This window comes from Periplaneta americana, chromosome 10 (assembly GCF_040183065.1).
Source record: "Periplaneta americana isolate PAMFEO1 chromosome 10, P.americana_PAMFEO1_priV1, whole genome shotgun sequence".
Classification (NCBI taxonomy): domain Eukaryota; kingdom Metazoa; phylum Arthropoda; class Insecta; order Blattodea; family Blattidae; genus Periplaneta; species Periplaneta americana.
The window spans coordinates 24,812,995-24,831,047 of record NC_091126.1 but is presented as its reverse complement, the minus strand read 5'-3'; the positions used below and the strand labels follow the sequence as shown (position 1 = coordinate 24,831,047).

The 18,053-nt window shown below is 34.9% G+C and overlaps 1 protein-coding gene across 3 annotated transcripts in view; it reads right to left on the bottom strand.

Annotated features, from left to right (window-relative positions):
- Positions 1-18,053, bottom strand: part of LOC138707524 (uncharacterized) — a 737,224-nt gene that overhangs the window by 307,769 nt on the left and 411,402 nt on the right. For 2 of the 3 annotated variants that reach the window (XM_069837052.1, XM_069837051.1), the window contains 2 exons: positions 16,758-17,007; positions 12,744-12,882 (listed from right to left, as the gene is read on the bottom strand). In XM_069837052.1, the coding sequence (XP_069693153.1) occupies positions 12,744-12,882; positions 16,758-16,960 (342 nt within the window). In that variant the 5' untranslated portion in view covers positions 16,961-17,007. The remainder of the gene's footprint in view (positions 1-12,743; positions 12,883-16,757; positions 17,008-18,053) is intronic. The other variant, XM_069837053.1, reaches the window with a different exon arrangement.

Genomic DNA, 18,053 nt, shown 5'->3' with positions numbered 1-18,053 from the left:
AAGTTAATGCTAAGACATTTTATTGAATAACAGAGTAAAAAGTAATAAAAGAAAAAAAGAAGAAAAAACACATATTACAATAATTTAACTTTAAATTTGCTCTGTTAACAGAAATTATAATAGATTTTTTTAAAAATAAGGAGCATTAGCAAATTGTATATTTGAGAATTTATATATTATCATGTTATAAAGCCTTCGACCGAAGTTGCTACTGTGATTATATGCTAAAGTCGTAGTAAATTTAAGAAATGTAACAATATCTAACAAAATAAAATTAATATTCAGGAGTTTATGGGTGAAATGTCTACTTTCTACCATTTTTAAGGTAGAGACTTCATATTTTGTACACTTAATGCCCTTGATTTAAGTATCCTTGCATACAGTTTCCATTATCATCACATCAAATGGCTTTCAAGTTATTCAAGACATTGTCAGAAAAGAATTAAGTACAGTAACCATAATTTTAAATTTATTTCTATGAATGGAGATATTTGTTTAATATACAACTTCAAAATTTAAAATTTTAGTGTCTTCTAAATACTTTTTTGTTGTTTTTTTTTAATTTCGAAAGTGTTTAATTTATAAAAAATATTACTGTTTTTCGTAAACCACAATATACAGAACATGCAGTGAAAATGTCATGTTCCTAACATCAAAATTGTAAGACCTTTTACATTTTGAGCATAACGATTGTGCTTTAAAAGTGTCAGAAAACAGCATGTAAAGTTTTCATGAAACCGAAGTTTAAGCACAGTCTAGTATATACGGTCACGAAGCTCAATACGTAGTAAATATGCATCCATAGATAGTTGCTAACCACTAGGATCGCTAATATCGCCTCATTACAGACAATGCAAAATAGTACCTTTACAGTCTATTGTTTCTAGCACCCTCACAACTCAAGCTTCGTGACTGTATATACTGGACTGTGGTTCAAGGGTGCAGCCATTTAAATATGGAGTTTTTTAGTGCTTCCGACGGCCTCTGAGAGCTTAAACTTGCTCAACATATAAATGAGAGATTGCCGATTCATTTTTTTTCCAAAGAAATGTAAAAATACTATTTCTTAATGAAAATGACCGAGACTTCTCCAGTTTCTTCCCTCAAAGGATTATACGAAATTAATAAAAAAGTAAGTGAATCTAACATGACACCACATTAGTAGAATTCTGTTCAATTCAGCATCTACGTGTCAATTTATTTATCCGGGAACGATTCCCATGAAGATTTTTGTAAGAGATTAACATTCCTTCATTTGGAATGAAGAATACAGAACGACAGATATGTTGATTAATCGCCACATGACTTTCATTGTGATATTTTTTGTAGTGCGCATTATAAACTGTTTAGATCTGCCAGCCACATGCCTCAACAAAGGTGAACGACTATCTAACAAGTATGGGAGTAGCGTTTTGTCAGTATGACGATCTTCCAAGTCGTTTTAGATCTCCTGTGAAACCGGTTTCTGCTACTCACTGCAGTTCCCCAATTCATAACGATGCTGGATGGGTACCGGTCTCACACAGTTGATATTACATAAGAAAATTTCTTCCCCACCTCTAAAGAATTGAATCAGTGCTCTATGCTTAATTCTAGTGCAATGCATGACGCCATATACCGTGGGGGGGAAATCTTACGATGCAAGGTGTATTTTCATAGAAGTTCCTTTGCTTGCCACATTGGTGCTAAAGAGTTTCTAGATGTGTTCTGATGAAATTATGGGAGAAAACTGGTTGTAACTCTAGTCAATAATAATAATAATAATAATAATAATAATAATAATAATAACAATTATTATTATTATTATTATTATTATTATTATTATTATTGAACTATAAAATCTTTTTTGCATAGCCGATTTATAATTTTTGTCGGATAAAAACTAGCAATATGGGAGAGTCGGGTAGTATCGGACATCGGGTAATATCGGACAGTGAGTTTCTTTCATCTACCACACGATGATAGTACCTGATTCACATGGTTACGTTTCTGTGATATCGCATAGAGAAACGTAACCATGTCATTCAGGTACTACCATATGGTGATAGATGAAAGAAGCGCACTGTCCGATACTACCCGATGTCCGATACTACCCGACTCTCCCCTAATAGTCAGCCGGTCAGTGATTAGATGCTAGTGATTCTGTTACGTTGCATCTAATAAACATCCAAGTCGTTGTCAATAGATCGGGTAGCAAAGGGGATGCGTTTTCAATGATTTTCAGTGTAATGTTCAACCATTATATTCAAATGCATATGTTAAACCAAAAACTATTCGGAATATGTATGATAAGACTTTCTTGTGTTAAATTCTAACGTACCTTGTTTACATTTTTCGATTTATTTATGGGTCATCCTCAGAACTAGTCGTTGTTGGTCTTGGCGCCTCTTGTTCTGTTTCCTGTGAGGGTGCGTTCGTGTGGTATAGTGTAGAGTCAAAGAGTGTCTGCACTGTACCACAGAACAAGAGGCGCCAAGACCAACAACGACCAGTTCTGAGGATGACCCATAAATAGGTCGAAACATGTAAACAAGGTACGTTAGAATTTAACACAAGAAAATCTTATCATACATAATCCGAAGTGATACAGTGTTAAAAGTTGTGTAATCAAGATGTACAAAAACTATTATTTGCTATGCATGGTGGTTACATTTCATTGAAACTGACTATTAAACTTTTACTACGTCATATTACTTTTGACCAATAGAACTGTACGGAACGACGTGTTTCAAACAATCATGGCTGCTTATCCCACAATTTTATCACCTCCCTAGCATTTGTTTGTTTCTATCACCTGCCTAGCATTTGTTTCTTTGCTTTCCAAAATTGTGCATATTAAAATGATTCATGTTTATTTCATCATCCTTAATTAAAACTTTTCTATCATATATCTTATTTATATTATGTAAGTTATATTATAGCTTCTGTTGTATGAGAGTCTGGTCAATCGCGTATCAGATATTGTTTAATATATATTATATATTGGTAATCTGAAGTGTAATGCAAACGCTTTAATAAAAATGAAACTGAATCAACAAAGCCTTCTTGACTAGTAATCGTCCATAGAGTTCAATGAAGATTGTATAGTTGACACAACTGGTAACAAGACAACAGCTCATCTTAACACACTACTGCCATCTACAGTCGAGCCGTTCTTATTTCCGGCAGCAAATCACACGACAGCTTCTGGTCAGCTGACTCGCTGCTTCACTGGCAGTGGTTGTCGTCAAGGTTACGCAGACGACATACCGCTTCCCGCTCACGGTGGATGTTACTGCGTTGTCAAGTCTACCCTTGTACTCTTAACGAAGTTTTAGCACATGTCTAGTCTTAAACATCGAACGAAAAATTATTTCCTACGATAAATAATTAGTAATATATGAATACATAATATTATATATTTTATTGTTATTGTTGATCCTAGCATCCCAGGACACAGAAGACTTACCATGTTGTGCTATAATTGGTTTTTCCGACCATTTGAAGTAACGATTTCCGTAAATACAGAAACAATATTAGAAATTACTAAAATGGGAGAAAGCTGTAAAATATAATAAATAAACATTTTTATGTGAATAACTAAAACCACACAACCTGTAAATTAAGTAAAATATGTTAGTATTAAAAATTTTGTCATGATAAGTCATTGCTACATAAAAAAATTACACGAAGAATCTTGCCTAACGGTATTGTTCAATTTAGAGGTGCTACGCCTAGATCGCTACAATCATTGTTAGTACCTGCCGCCGCCATAGTTCTCAGTTTATTTTCTTCTTTGCCGGATTGTCCGTACTTCTCTGTCGTTATTTGAGAAACCGTGAACTTGTTCACATCACACGCATCAGCTGTTCTTTGCACCACTTGCATTAAAGGCAATAAACTACTCTTATTTTACGTTCATTTTCGAAATAATCTCTAACGCTAAGAATCATTTCTCTGCTTTGCGAATTGATGGTCTTCCGACTCCTCCGCGGCATTGTGATGCTGAAAACTCAGCGATAACACAGCACTAACAACAATACCGACTGATTGTTCGACAAGCAGCTATTAGAACTGCGTTCGTTCACTATTGGCTTGACAGAGATTTAGCAACACCGCTATTGCCTACCTTCTTCGCGCCAAAAGTCGAGAAGGCGTGGCCACGCCGGAAATAAGTACGGCTCGACTGTAGGGGAATATTTATAATGATGAGATTGTACAATAATATATTTTCAAGACAGTTTAATATTTCTGTAACGGTAAGTCAATTAATATTTCATTTTATTACAGTACTCTACTTCTTCTAATCTTCATACATTTTCTTCTAATCATGTAATAGTCACTTAAATCCTACTCGAGTGTGCTGTAAACAAGAGAGTCTGTATATATGCTATTTGTAGACAGTCGTATGAAATTTTTGCCTACATACAGGTGGACTCCCATCAAAACTCGCTCCAAATATTAATTCCGTATCTGTACATTAAAGTGGTACAAAGTATTCGAAATTGCAAAGCAAATAAATGATTTCATACGAGGGAGAGTCAAAAAGTAACCTTAATAATTGTTTTATTAATTGAATATGTACAATAAGACTACAAACATTTGATCACTTTTCAACTAGTATAACACTTGCATTGATCGTACTGGGTACTATGTTGAAAAGTGATGAATTGTTTGTAGTCTTATTGTACATATTCAATTAATAAAACAATTATTATGGTTACTTTTTAACTCTCCCTCGTACAAACATATAGCCGAAACCCCTGAGTTACCACGCTTATGACAGTGGAAAATCAGAGCAAAGACAATTCGGTTTATTTCACGCGGTATATTATTTACACAGGTGGTTACTTATTGCACTTAAAATGTTTGAGGTATTCCGGATCCTATTTCCTACATCCACAATTGCATTCAACAGGTGTTACGGGTTGCATGACGTTGGGCGTACACAGTATAATTCATCTGATATCACAAAAGTCAAAGGATGCGAGTCGGGCGAACGCGCCGACCACGGAAAAGGTCCGTTACGTCCAATCCATCTGCCGGAATATGGCTCCCCCCATTACACCAGAAGACTGCCTCTCACACCAGTTGCTTCAGTAGAGTGTGGCACGCCTCCTCTGAGTCTAACACTGCTTGACAACTATTGCAAGTCCCCACCACGACCGCCATAACTGATAACGAAAGCGGTTTAGACTATAGTTTATATGAAATCATTTATTCGTTTTACAGTTTAGAACGATGTGTATCAGTTTAATGTACGCTATTTCGTTTATATGACGTCATTCCATTTTCGACCAATGAATTTTTTTATTTTAGTAGGTTATTTTACGACGCTTTATCAACAGCTTAGGTTATTTAGCGTCTGAATGAGATGAAGGTGATAATGCCGGTGAGATGATTCCGGGGTCCAACACCGAAAGTTACCCAGCATTTGCTGGGAGAACCCCGGTAAAAACCTCAACCAGGTAACTTGCCCCAACCGGGAATCGAACTCGGGCCACCTGGTTTCGCGGCTAGACGTGCTAACCGTTACTCCACAGGTGTGGACTCGACCAATGAAGTGTAATGAAATTTTGAATTCCAACCAATCACAGTCACACTTTGCGATAATTTTTGCAGCTAGATTTATCGCTATCAATTTATCGCATGGTTGTTCTTTTGTTTAGTCGTTGTAGCCAACTGTTTCCCCGTAAATTGATGATCATGAATACATTAAGATGCAACTACACGGTTAAACTTTTCTTTCAACTTTCAAGCAATGACTGCAAGATTGATATTTAATATTAATTAATATATTTACGCAGTGAAGACGACGTTCAAAACGGCGCACCATGTAGACACAAAATCTTCATGCATCTTAAATGAACGTACTTTTTAAACTTGATTCTTTCAATATTCTTCCCAGAGTGCACGCATACGCGATTGGAATATTGAACTGTGTAGATGCAGCTTTAGTTCCGTTACACACTACAGCGAGAATGCGTTTGTCGAGCAAAAAAAAAAAATGCTTTCGTGTAGCACTGATTGTAACGGTCGAAATAAGACACAGCTGATATTGGTTCTGCTCACACAGGTAACATAACCAATAAGTAGCCTATAAAATTTGTATTTTGTGAATGAAATGAAACAATTAATAGAAAGTCAGATGTTGAAATTTATGTAACATCATCGCATATCAAACCCAAAAACCTTGCATAGTAATAATAAGGTCTTTGATCAAACTGCCTTCCGTATGGCGTAATAAAATCGTGTTTTAATTAGGCCTATCTATACAGAGATGGCTTCACTGTGTAGCAACATGTCTCGCTGTGAATACATAAGCATTGGTATATCGCTGTCCCCACTGTTACTGTTAAATTAAATTATGATTTCAGCAGATAATGAAAATGTATTTATGTTATAATAATAAGAGAAAAGTGCAGTACATGTAATTAACTTGTTAAACCTGTATTTTGCAATTGGCATTACTGAATAATAACATCGAATTTCTTTATTACAGTAATCGATATTCATCTACGAGTATTTCAACTTCACAACGTCTGAATAGGTTAAGTATTCGTTAATAAACAATTAACATTTTGTGATCGAATTTTAGGGATATATTATTTATATTTTTATTTTATTCACGAAATAGTCCTAATAAATGTCACTCAAGGTCTGAGGTTTCCCAGATAAATCTCAGACCTCTCGTGACATTACTACAGATAATTAACGATCACATTATACGTATATGAAAATTTGCTCCTGCAATTAATTCTGTTGGTAACTGTATTTAATTTGAAATAATATGATGAAATAAATGTAGGCTATGCTTATTTCTAGCCGAATCTTCACTATTAAATTCAACCACAAACGTCAGTATCCCAGCATTTTTCATTAATCGCTGCTCTTACTCGTTTTCATGGAAAATCTGGGCCTGTTTTGTGCTAGACTGTAATTGCAGCTTCATATTTAGAACGGAAAGATAATCGGTGGTCCCTCCGTTTGTCTGTCTGTCTCTCCCTCTGTGACTAATTTCTTTCACTGATACAAAACTCGGATTTAAAACAAAAGAAGTCTGTAATCCGTTAATCCTCAGTCACTGTCAGCTGAATTGAAACTTAACAATGATGCTGGCGGAAAAAAAATTCTCTCCCCTTTCCCGCCGAGTGCACGAAGCGTTTCAGCATTAAGCCAGAATATCTTTTGACCTTTTGCAGATTTTTCAACGATATATCTTTGAACGACGAGAAGGATTACCTCTTTGTTGAATTTTACAAAACAGAAAATAATGAACTTGTACGTATATGAAATTCCTATAGAAAAACACAACGGTAGAAATACTTGTGCATAAGTTAATTCTTCTCTTTCCATTTTCTAATTGTGCTGAACAAAAGTATGAAAAAGAATAAGGACTTGACCTTCGCAATTAATTGCAGATAATATTTTGAGTTTCTATTACTTTAATTTGAATTGTTCCAACGTTTCGGGAATACAGGTTCTATCTCCATGTCGTAATATTTATCTTTTATTTTAGTAGGTTATTTTACGACGCTTTATCAACATCTTTGATTATTTAGCGTCTGAATGAGATGAAGGTGATAATGCCGGTGAAATGAGTCCGGGGTCCAGCACCGAAAGTCACCCAGCACGTAATATTTATCGCCGTCATTCTTGTAACTCTAAGCAACTGAATAAACTAAGAGAAGATAATAACAAATCTTCTGTTTATGCAACCTGTTTGCTTCTTGTTTAAGTTTATAGGTTAGTTAACGACTCCCCATCAAGTGCGAGTTTACCTAGAGTCAGGAATAATAAATCACTAAAATTAAAAATTAATTTTCTACAAAAATAATTGGAATTCTAACATCATTATCATAATGAATTTACTTTTAACGTATCTGATTTCTGAACTTCTACAGAAAGTAGGCTATTTCTTAAGTTGTACACATCTGTAATTAAAAAAAAAATGAATTTTCAGACAGTCATTCCTAAAAGCAGATCTTTCAACGCTAGACAATATGTTAGAAATTAATCACTACAACAGTGATCGCCAAAAGCTGTGTCGCGACTCATGCCCCTGCCTCCACTCAAGCGTAACCATGGCATCATACCCCACCCTCTGTTTACAGCCATCACTTCGATATAAGTAAAGACATTTATCAGCAGCGGACGTACACATGTAATGTTACAAGTGTGTAGGATAATACAATATGTTTCGATGTGTTTTCAAAAACAGATAATAAGTAAAAAGTTAATTTTAAAGAGGATGGGAGAAAAAGTATTTATTTTTTGTAGATGGCAAAAATATGAGATACTTAATTTGTTGTAAATTTTAAATGAAGTATAAAATAACAATGTACGTTGTCATTATTCTTCTTGTCGAAAAGACTACCACGCCCTTACCTGTAACTTCAATATTTCATTAATAAACTAACAACAAAATGTATCGGCTTCTATGTCTTAAGGCCCATTCACAATGAAAATTAAACATAAACATAACGTAAGCATAAAACCTTGTGTCCATGTTATTTAATGAAAGCATTCACAATGAATTACATAAGCATAAACTTAATCTCAATCATAAGACGTTAACATGAAAGTTTGAAAACTCCAAACTTTCATGCTTATGTTTATGCGAGTTGGAAACAGTACACAAGCGGAAAGCGTGTTTTCACTTTTTGTTTAACATCTCATGGGCTTTGCCTACAGGCAATATTTTGATCTATTGGCCGTGATGATAGCTAGGCGCGCAACATGGAATCATATGACGAAAAGTTGATTATTTTACATCTCCGTTTCTTTGATTTCAAGTATTGAAAGCCATATACTGATGCCATTGTAGTTATTAGAAACATAAATTGAATAGCTACATCGTCAGTCATTGTGCAATTCTCCATTTTTATGTAATAGATTCTGTAGTTTTGTTGATTCGGTATGTTTGTTTCCACACACGTGTTATGTTTACGTTATGTTTAATTTTCATTGTGAACGGGCCTTGGCTACTTAAGTTTGTGGCATATGTTTATGTGCTTATGTTAATGTTTACGTTATGTTTAATTTTCATTGTGAATGAGCCTTTAATCGGGATAAAATACTTCGACGCTTTTTTCGACGTATGTAGTGAAATTTGAATATTTCATTAATAAATAAACAATAAAAAGTATCGGCTTCTATGTCTTAATTGGAGTAAAACACTTCGACGTTTTTTTTAACTATGTTGTGTAATTTACAACTTTGTGACCAGCCTGGTACGTTTTTACAATTTCAAATATCTGTTGATGTAAAGTACACGTTCTTTTTATGGTAAATAATAAAATAAATTCATTTTATTTTATTAATAATACAAAAGTAATGAATAGAAGGATAAAAAATTAACATGGAAAAAGGTGTGTATAGTTAAGAATATTATATTGCTTTTTCTTTTGGTCACAGTTCGTCTCTACACTGTTATTCACTGCATTACCTGAGGAGATACCCACTCCACCCTTCTTCCTGCTATTGTGGTGTGCGGGTTGCATTTCAATTACGTCACAATTTCGTGGTGTTTGGCAATCACTGCACTACAAGATAGAGTACGAAAAGTACTTTTAACACTAGTGCGGAAAATTTTTTAACACTGACATTCAATTGTTTGCGCCGACTGCCAATTGTTTCCCAATAAATATCACACGCCAGAGATCACAACAGCTGAATTAAAGTGATTTAAACAACTGCAGGACTGCTTTTAAAAATTGATGCTTTTGTTGACAATTGTGCAAGAATATATTAGAGAGTTTCTCACCCTCGCCGTCCGCTAAACGTTAACGCCATCTTGACGTCAGTAATGACGTATCTGGTGACGTATGTTTATGTTCGTAAGACTTACGAAAGAATAGTTATACGACATTTCCCGGTCCTTTAACATTTACCATCTCGTAGCTCCTATGACAGTCGATCAATCGTGCTGCAAATTTTTTAACTGATACCTCAATGTCTAAGAAAGGCACAGAAAAAATTCTAATGAAAATCTTTTTTTGAAACGTAAGAAAAAAAACACTAACTTCGATGTGATCTATTCAGAATAGACATTTACACCTTCAAAAGTTGAAAAGCGGTAAACGTTTTTCACGTTAAATGGAGGTCAAAGCGAGAGAGTTGTTGAGAAAAAATGGAAATTACTTTTAAAAGTGGTCGCTACTCAAAATCTTTACTGATGTTCGAGTTACGGCAAATTAAACAATGAAGCGTTTTCGTTTGGTGGAGTAGGCCTACTCATGAATCAACCATTTATCTGTTGCAATCTCAACGAAAAATTCTTTCCTGATCCTTCTTGTACTTCGGCCTGGATAACATATCATAAGCTGTTCTAAGTAGATGAATATTCCACAGTGGTAAATCCCAAACGAGATGCCATGTTTTAACACCGAATTAGGTCTACCGGTAAACTTCATTCACGACCACGTTATTCGGCTAGAGACAGCGGGTTCCGCTATTGAAGTAACATGAGGTGAATGGCTCCGATTGGCTCTCTCATCAATGACGTCATCATTGCGTTAAAGTTTAGTGTCCGGCAAGGGACCAAAAATTCTCTATAGCTTCGAACAGTTAATAATTTCTTGATAATGATAATTTTGAAATAATTAAAAGTGAAATGTAATTGTAAAGAATTACGGGACATAAGGGTTTGAAGCGGACATCTCTTTCTTTGCACTCGAACGCTTTGCCACTGAGGTACAATATCGGCTGCTTTTAACGTGCTAAATTTTCACTATTATAATGAGGAGGATTACAGCACTGGAGAAATAGAGAAATTTCTCTCTATATCAGCACGGACGAACGGCTGTCTAAGAAATCGTGTGCGACGAAAATATTAAACATGATTTTATTTTATCTGTAGGTTTGCTCACAAAATAAAATTAAATATTTAAGATTTATAACGAAAATAACTATTTTACTTAATACATAAAAGTGAGTAAGAATCCTACACATATATAATTATTTTCCATTTTTATAAACATTGAGAAACGATTCATTTCAACAGTGAAAAATTACATGAAATTGTAAAGCAACTTTCTGTTTGTGAAGAGTTTTTCCATACTTTCACGTACGTACAAGTAACCTTAGTCCTTGATGGCAATGGTGGTGGTGGTGGTGGTGGTGGTGGTGGTGGTGCTGATGGTGATGATTATGGTCATATGAATATGTACTAGTGACTTTTTTTGGAGATTTAAGGCGATGCTCTACTGACATTTCTAAAATCCACAATTTTTTACCTGGAGAGTTCATATTTTACATAATATGTAGGCCTATAGCAATATCATAATCACTTTTGGTTTTTAGATAACCCGGAGGTTCATTGCCGCGCCCACATAAGCCCGCTATCGGTCCCTATCGTAAGAAGATTGATCCGGTGCCTACCATCATATCCCATCTCCCTCAAATCCTCCCATCTACGTCTCGGCCTCTCCAAAGGTATTTTTCCCTCTGGCCTCCCAACTAACATTCTATAATATAATAATCATACATTGCAAATTTCAATCTTTCCTCATAAACACTTTAAAATATTAAACTTATTTTGTTCTTTTTTAAATTTTCTTAATGAAAATCCTTTGTCTGAAAAAAATTATTATTTTTTATATCTAATCTTTCCTTAAAGTTAGCACTGCATATTGTGCAATGGAGCATTAGTAATGACCAAATCTAATTTTTACATTTGTAAAAAATATAAATTCATCAATGTTCAAACATTAATAAAAGTTGATACTGTTTTATATCTAATTCTCTATATAACTATAATTAATACAGCCAATCAAATGCTGTATTTCACAATAGAGTTATTAATGAATAAGTATACCAAGTTTCATGACCATAGCTTTAACCTCAGATGAAAAAATGAATACTTGTCGTTGAAACCGCAGAAAATTTATTTTATGCTCGACCATGCCGAAATGTAGTAATTATACACCTGGTAGCAGCCCTTTAATGGACCTCATTAAAGTACACCTATTCATTAAATTTCAGGTGTTCCACCAATCAGAAAATACCATTGTAGCAATATGAAAACGCATCGATTATTCTCGGATATGCAATCGAAAGACAACTAGACATTTGTTTCTCGGAAAAAATCAATACTTTCGCGTCTGCGCACATCTCACAATTTACGAGGTAGGCTATTGCACAAGGTCAGTTCCGCTCCTCAGCCAGATAAGAATAACATGAATACTTATGAATAATTTCAAGTTAGAAATATGATCGAGCATAAAAAGTCGTATGAAACTTGACTATAATGGTAATTAAGACGCTCGTATGAAAATTACATACTCCCGTCTTAATTACTATCATTATAAGCTCGTTGCATAATGTACTATTTTGAGGTAAGCTTAATTAAATTTAAAGTTTTGGTTACATTTAACTCGTGCATTAATACAACTTCTACTAATTATTTGAAAGTATACTTATAATGATGATATTGACATAAAAGTTTCATGAAACCATAGGGTGCTATGCATAGACATTTCGCTAGCCCGCGCTACGAGCGTGCTAAACTAGCCCCGGCTATCGAAGGATTACTTGTACAGGATTCATATCATATCATATCATATCGCTAACACTGGTTTATGAACACGATAAACGTTAGTTCGCTGATCATCCACCGGAAGCCCGCGCTAAGAATGTCTATGAATATGCCCCATAGAGTTTTAGCGTGAAAATAAAAAAAAAACAAAATTTTCCAAAATTGGGCTATTTTCAGTAGCGCATCGCCTTCATTAATTTCGATGTGAAGTATATTGTCCACATACCCTGATGTTCTTGTACAGGTCGTAATGCTTTGCATACTCCTTGAGGTACTTGAGCACGTCGGTGTGATGGACGAAAGACGTCTCCGTGTCGTGGAATGGAAAATCAGGAAATGGCATTATTTCCTTAGGAACGTTAGTTCTGAAATTAGAAACAGTACATGAATGTATAATATCCCCATTATATCAAGGTCCGCAAACATCTTGTTAAGCCAGACCAATCTAGTACATGACCCCGAACTCTGATAAGGACGTGGAAATTGTGACATAATCAATGAACTCACGCTGTCTGTGTTGGTTTTGGAGTTCACTAAACTTGGCAACACTGACAAATGTATAAATACATACTACTTCAAAGCTAAGATGATACCACAGTCTAGTACATGCAGTCACGAAACTTGGTGATTTTTTTGCATATCTCGCGATACAATGCTCCAAGCGGTTAGCAACTGAGAGTAGTAGGAACAATAGACTGTGCGATAATAGCGATCCTAGTGGCTAGCAACTGAAGTCCAACTGTCATTGGATGCATAATCCCTACGTATTGAGCTTCGTGACTGTATGCATTAGAGAACTAGACTGTGATGATACTAAGAATTTATTCCTGTTACTGTATAACGGTACTAAAATTTTAATTTTGATAAGTGATAAAGACAGGTATGAAAAATTCAGATGTCATACTGTATACGAAGACTCCATCGTCGTGTGGTAGCTATTAGGTTAGTCTAAGTACATTTTCGGCTTCTCCTTCAAAATTCTCCAATAAAATAAAATTGTGTTCATAAAACATGGATAATTTGAGAAGTTTATTAAAAACTGGGTATATTCTGGGGATAGATTTTTGCCCGGGAAAAAGGTATGAATTCGGGGACTGTCCCCCAGGGAACGGGGACGTGTAGTAAACTTAATTAATTGCCCTTCTAGCCTATTGTTACAACGGGGGAAGAAAAAATGCACCTTGCATCACTTTTAAACGCATGCCATTAAATAGCTACAAAATAATTTAGATACAGTGTATAAAATATGTGAGAAAGCATTGCCTTTTAAAATACGTAATTAGATTAAAGTGTAGGTGGGTAGTTTGAAAATTACAGACAAATAATTGTACAAACAAAGACTAATGCATCTTGTTAACAATAACAGCTTGAGTGTTGAATCATCCAATGTACATATAATATCATGTCCTTCCCTCATAAATTCGATAGTGTTTGGGTAAGGGGGGTTAAGTCACTTTTTGTGCAAATGGAGTTTTGTTTTCCAGGTGAATACACACGTAAAATTCTACAAGTAGGTGTGCGGAAAACATAATAATACCAGTATTTGAAATGTTTTATTTGTGTAGCAGATTATCATCAATATGACTAAAGAGTTTAATTTTCATTTATATCAAGACTCATTTTCATTATTCAACTCTCGTTATCCACCACCATCGAAATATCTTCTTAAATTAAGAGAAGATATCAGCGAAAATGGTAAAAAAAAATTGGATTATTAATGTTACTTTCATTTTATTCGCTATTTTAGAATGGTTTGCCAAAAATTTTATTTGAAAATTCCACCAGAAAAAGCTCCAAAATAATTATTAAATCCCATGGTGCCACATCACTCTTATAGTATAATGCTAAACTTTACGTTTCATTTTCCGAAATTTACGATTTTCTACAATAAGGAACATTTCCTCAAAAGATACAGTATTTGAGAGCATGTTTACACACCCACATTTTTTTTATTTTTTTAATTCTCTTGGTTCTAGGCATTATACATATTATATAAATAAGTAAATTAATTCTCTATGAACAACTATTGCATCCAAGTATAGAAAAAAAACTTCATTGATCTCATAAAAACTGGATTTATCTTACGTACGATCAAAACACAGATGTTTACAAACAGAACTGGAGGCAGACATGTTGAAAAACAGGGACGCCAACAGCCACACCAAACGATAGAGGGAAAAAATTCTCACCAACAAAAAAATTTCCATTAAATTATCTTTTCCCTAGCAAAAGTTATTAATTACCAAACTTTTAGAAATTTTGAGCAAAAATCAATGGTTTTCTGATATACATCACCTGTTAAAGAAAAAGAAAATAAATATTAGCGAATTTTAAGTCATAACATATTATATATCATTTAAAGGTAAAACTCTGAAGATTCATATGCAATAAAAATCCGAAAATTGATCATTTACAAATTTTTTGCCTCTCACACCCCCATAAACTTCTGCATATACTATTTAACGGAAGAAAGAGAAAAAAAAAAACAAATACGAAAATATAGTGCCTACAATCTTCGCGGATGTAAAGTGGATGAGGTAGTGAAAAGCGTAGCTGCACACATGCGAGCATGGAAAGATAAAATGTATGCACTGTATAATACAGGGACATCATTTTATTTTTACTTCAATTTTTATTGTACCCGAGGTTTTTAATGTACTTCACTCCCACCACTTCTAATAATGAAGTTCCATATGTCCTTGATACAGAACCAAGGCCGCGTATAGTAAACAGCACTGAGTTAGTGAGTATAGTACGTTTCAGAAATATCGTCGTTCCAATGGTAAAGTTGCGAATCTGCATTTTTGGAGAAATTTGGATTTTAACATTTTTTTCGTTGTTACTACTCAAGGCACACTTTGGTAAATTTTGGAAAGTGTACAAAAATAACTGTTCCTGGAATCACCAATAACAGTTTTACGAAACTGTGAGAACAAGGAACTTCAACCATGGTAAATTTGCGAATAGTCAGTTTCGCATCTTTACCACAGAAGCTTTCGCCGGATTATTGCGGAGACTGACCACAGTAAATTTGCGAACGTATTATTATCAGAGACATTTTAATTCAAGAAGGTTGATATTAGTGTGTAACACGATAGTATTTTTTTCTAATTAGGGAAGGCTTCCAGTTCACATCTTTTGCACTAATTGGAACAAGAAATCTTTTATATTTGTTGTTCTGTGAGACAGAAAGTAAATACATAAGGAACCCATGTCTTTCAAATTACCTTAAGTAATGTAGGCCTAATAACGTATTTTCTAGAATGAAATCGACCAGTACATTCTCTAAGATATGTTCGCGTTTTCCAGTGACGAAAGAGCTTTCAATATTGAATCATTTTTTCGCACAGGTACTGTCCGTTTGCCTACGTCGCATCCCGATTTCCCCCACCTGCTTCTGCTCGCCCCTCTGTAAAAGCTGGGCTGTCTTAGCTCTTTTTTGAAAGCATTAATTTCTGTTGGGTATTGGACGTTTACGTAATATTATACAACTGTTTAAAATAACGTAAATAAAAGGGCCCCGTTAAGTAATTAACTGTCACGAGATTTCCCCCATTCTACGATCCTGCGGCATAACCACTTCAACGGACAGTAGATAGCATGTCTGAGTAATTTCATCTGTGCGGGTCGGGCAGAAGTGAAGATTGAATTTACAGTACGTAAGGTACTCTTTTATAGAGTAGGTACATGAGTTACTAGTACGAAGGACGAAACTGGCAATTGGAATTAGATGCAATAGTCTATAGTGCGATAATATGCACGAAAGAACTGAAGCCTGTGTCGAAATGAAGGACCACCATTTTAAAAAATGTGTTTAAATATTCATATTACGATTATTTTTCAATTTAACTTCTTTTTCTATATTGTACGCTAATGGGCTGTAGACAGTATAATATACACTGCATAATGAATACGTTCGCATGGATAACTCAGTTCGTGAGTAAATACACTTATTCTTAATACAGTACTGTATTTTGATTAAACAAAAACCTAATGAATATTATCGAACTCAAAATCGCGATATTTCCTAGTTTACGTAAACGGATGAACTACTTTTCTTCCCTCCTATACCTAGTAGAGTGATTTGTTTGTATTTTACGCCAGTATCGTCGAACTACAGTCGTGGAAGGGGGTAGCAAACTGTGTTTGTGGTTCTCTAAAGGTATAGACAGGTTAATATTAAAAATGTTAGTAAAAATAAAATGATGTCCCTGTATAATAGATGATGAAGTATACTCACTTTAAATTTTTATACATGCTTGAGTGTATAGGAACTCCAAATTGGTCTGTTCCCGTCATTTCTGTATAACACCACGTTCCACCAACTTCTCCCCACTGTTCGAATACTTTGAATTCGAAACGGTTAGGATCTGCAGCAAGATGGCGTGCCGCGCATAGACCAGCAGCTCCAGCGCCGATTACAGCCACACGAATTCGAGCCATGCTTGTTGTAAAGAATTGAGCCTGCCAGCTTACACTGAGATGAAAACCTGAAGGCAAAGCAACATAAATTCAAATTAATAACTAAATGTAAACCATGTACAGAGACATCACTTTATTTTTACTTGCATTTTTATTGTACCTGCGTTTCTGAATGTACTTGACTCTCACCCCTTTAACTAATATCTAGGGAACGGAATTTGGAGCAGTAAAAGCTAGTATTGGCATCTACACAGCCATTTGTTTACAACCCTTTATACCAAGTCCTCCCCTCCATGACATACTCGCAGATCTCTGCACGTCAACAACAGGTGAACGGGACAGTTGTCGCATAAGAACTTCAACATGCAGGTTTACAGTTCAGAGTAGTGAAGTGCAGGTACAATGCCAGAAGTGAAACCAACTAGCAATACAAAATTGAAAGGCTATGTTAGTAAAAACTTCAGATCGAGTATCAAAATTCAGGAAACAGTTCCCTAAATTGTCGCTTCCCCCATGTCCAGTTCTTAAGAGCTGGGGGTCAAGGTTAGAAGCTTGCAATTATTACGCACATCACCTCAAATCTGTGAAGAAAATGGTCCAGGCTTTCGATCCTGATGACGCGGCTGCGATTCAAATATGCCAGGAACTGATAAATAATAGAACAATCGAAAAAGAAGTCATGGATATTAAGTCAAATTTGTTATATTTACCGGATGCCATTATTCGATTAGATAAGTCAGGAGTAGAACTAGTTGAGCAAATAAATATTATGAGGACTATTGTAAATAAACTGAGTGCAGTTGAAGGTGAAGTAGGAAAACGTGTTGGTGAAAAAATACACAGGGTTTGATTGAAAATGATGGTTACAGTATTCTTAGTCAGATTTCAGATGTATTAACAAAGACGTGTCCCAATGACGTCATTTAACATGTGAATTTAATTTAAGTATCTTATTTCAAGTACTCTCCAATTGTCTCTGCAGATGTTAAAAAATTTCCTTCCTTGCAACAGAGCGAAGTTGTATTTTGAAAATTTGAAAATTATATTTACAATTTATTATAACAAGGCACAGCAGGAATAATTGTTTCATCAAGAAAACATAGCATTAATTGAA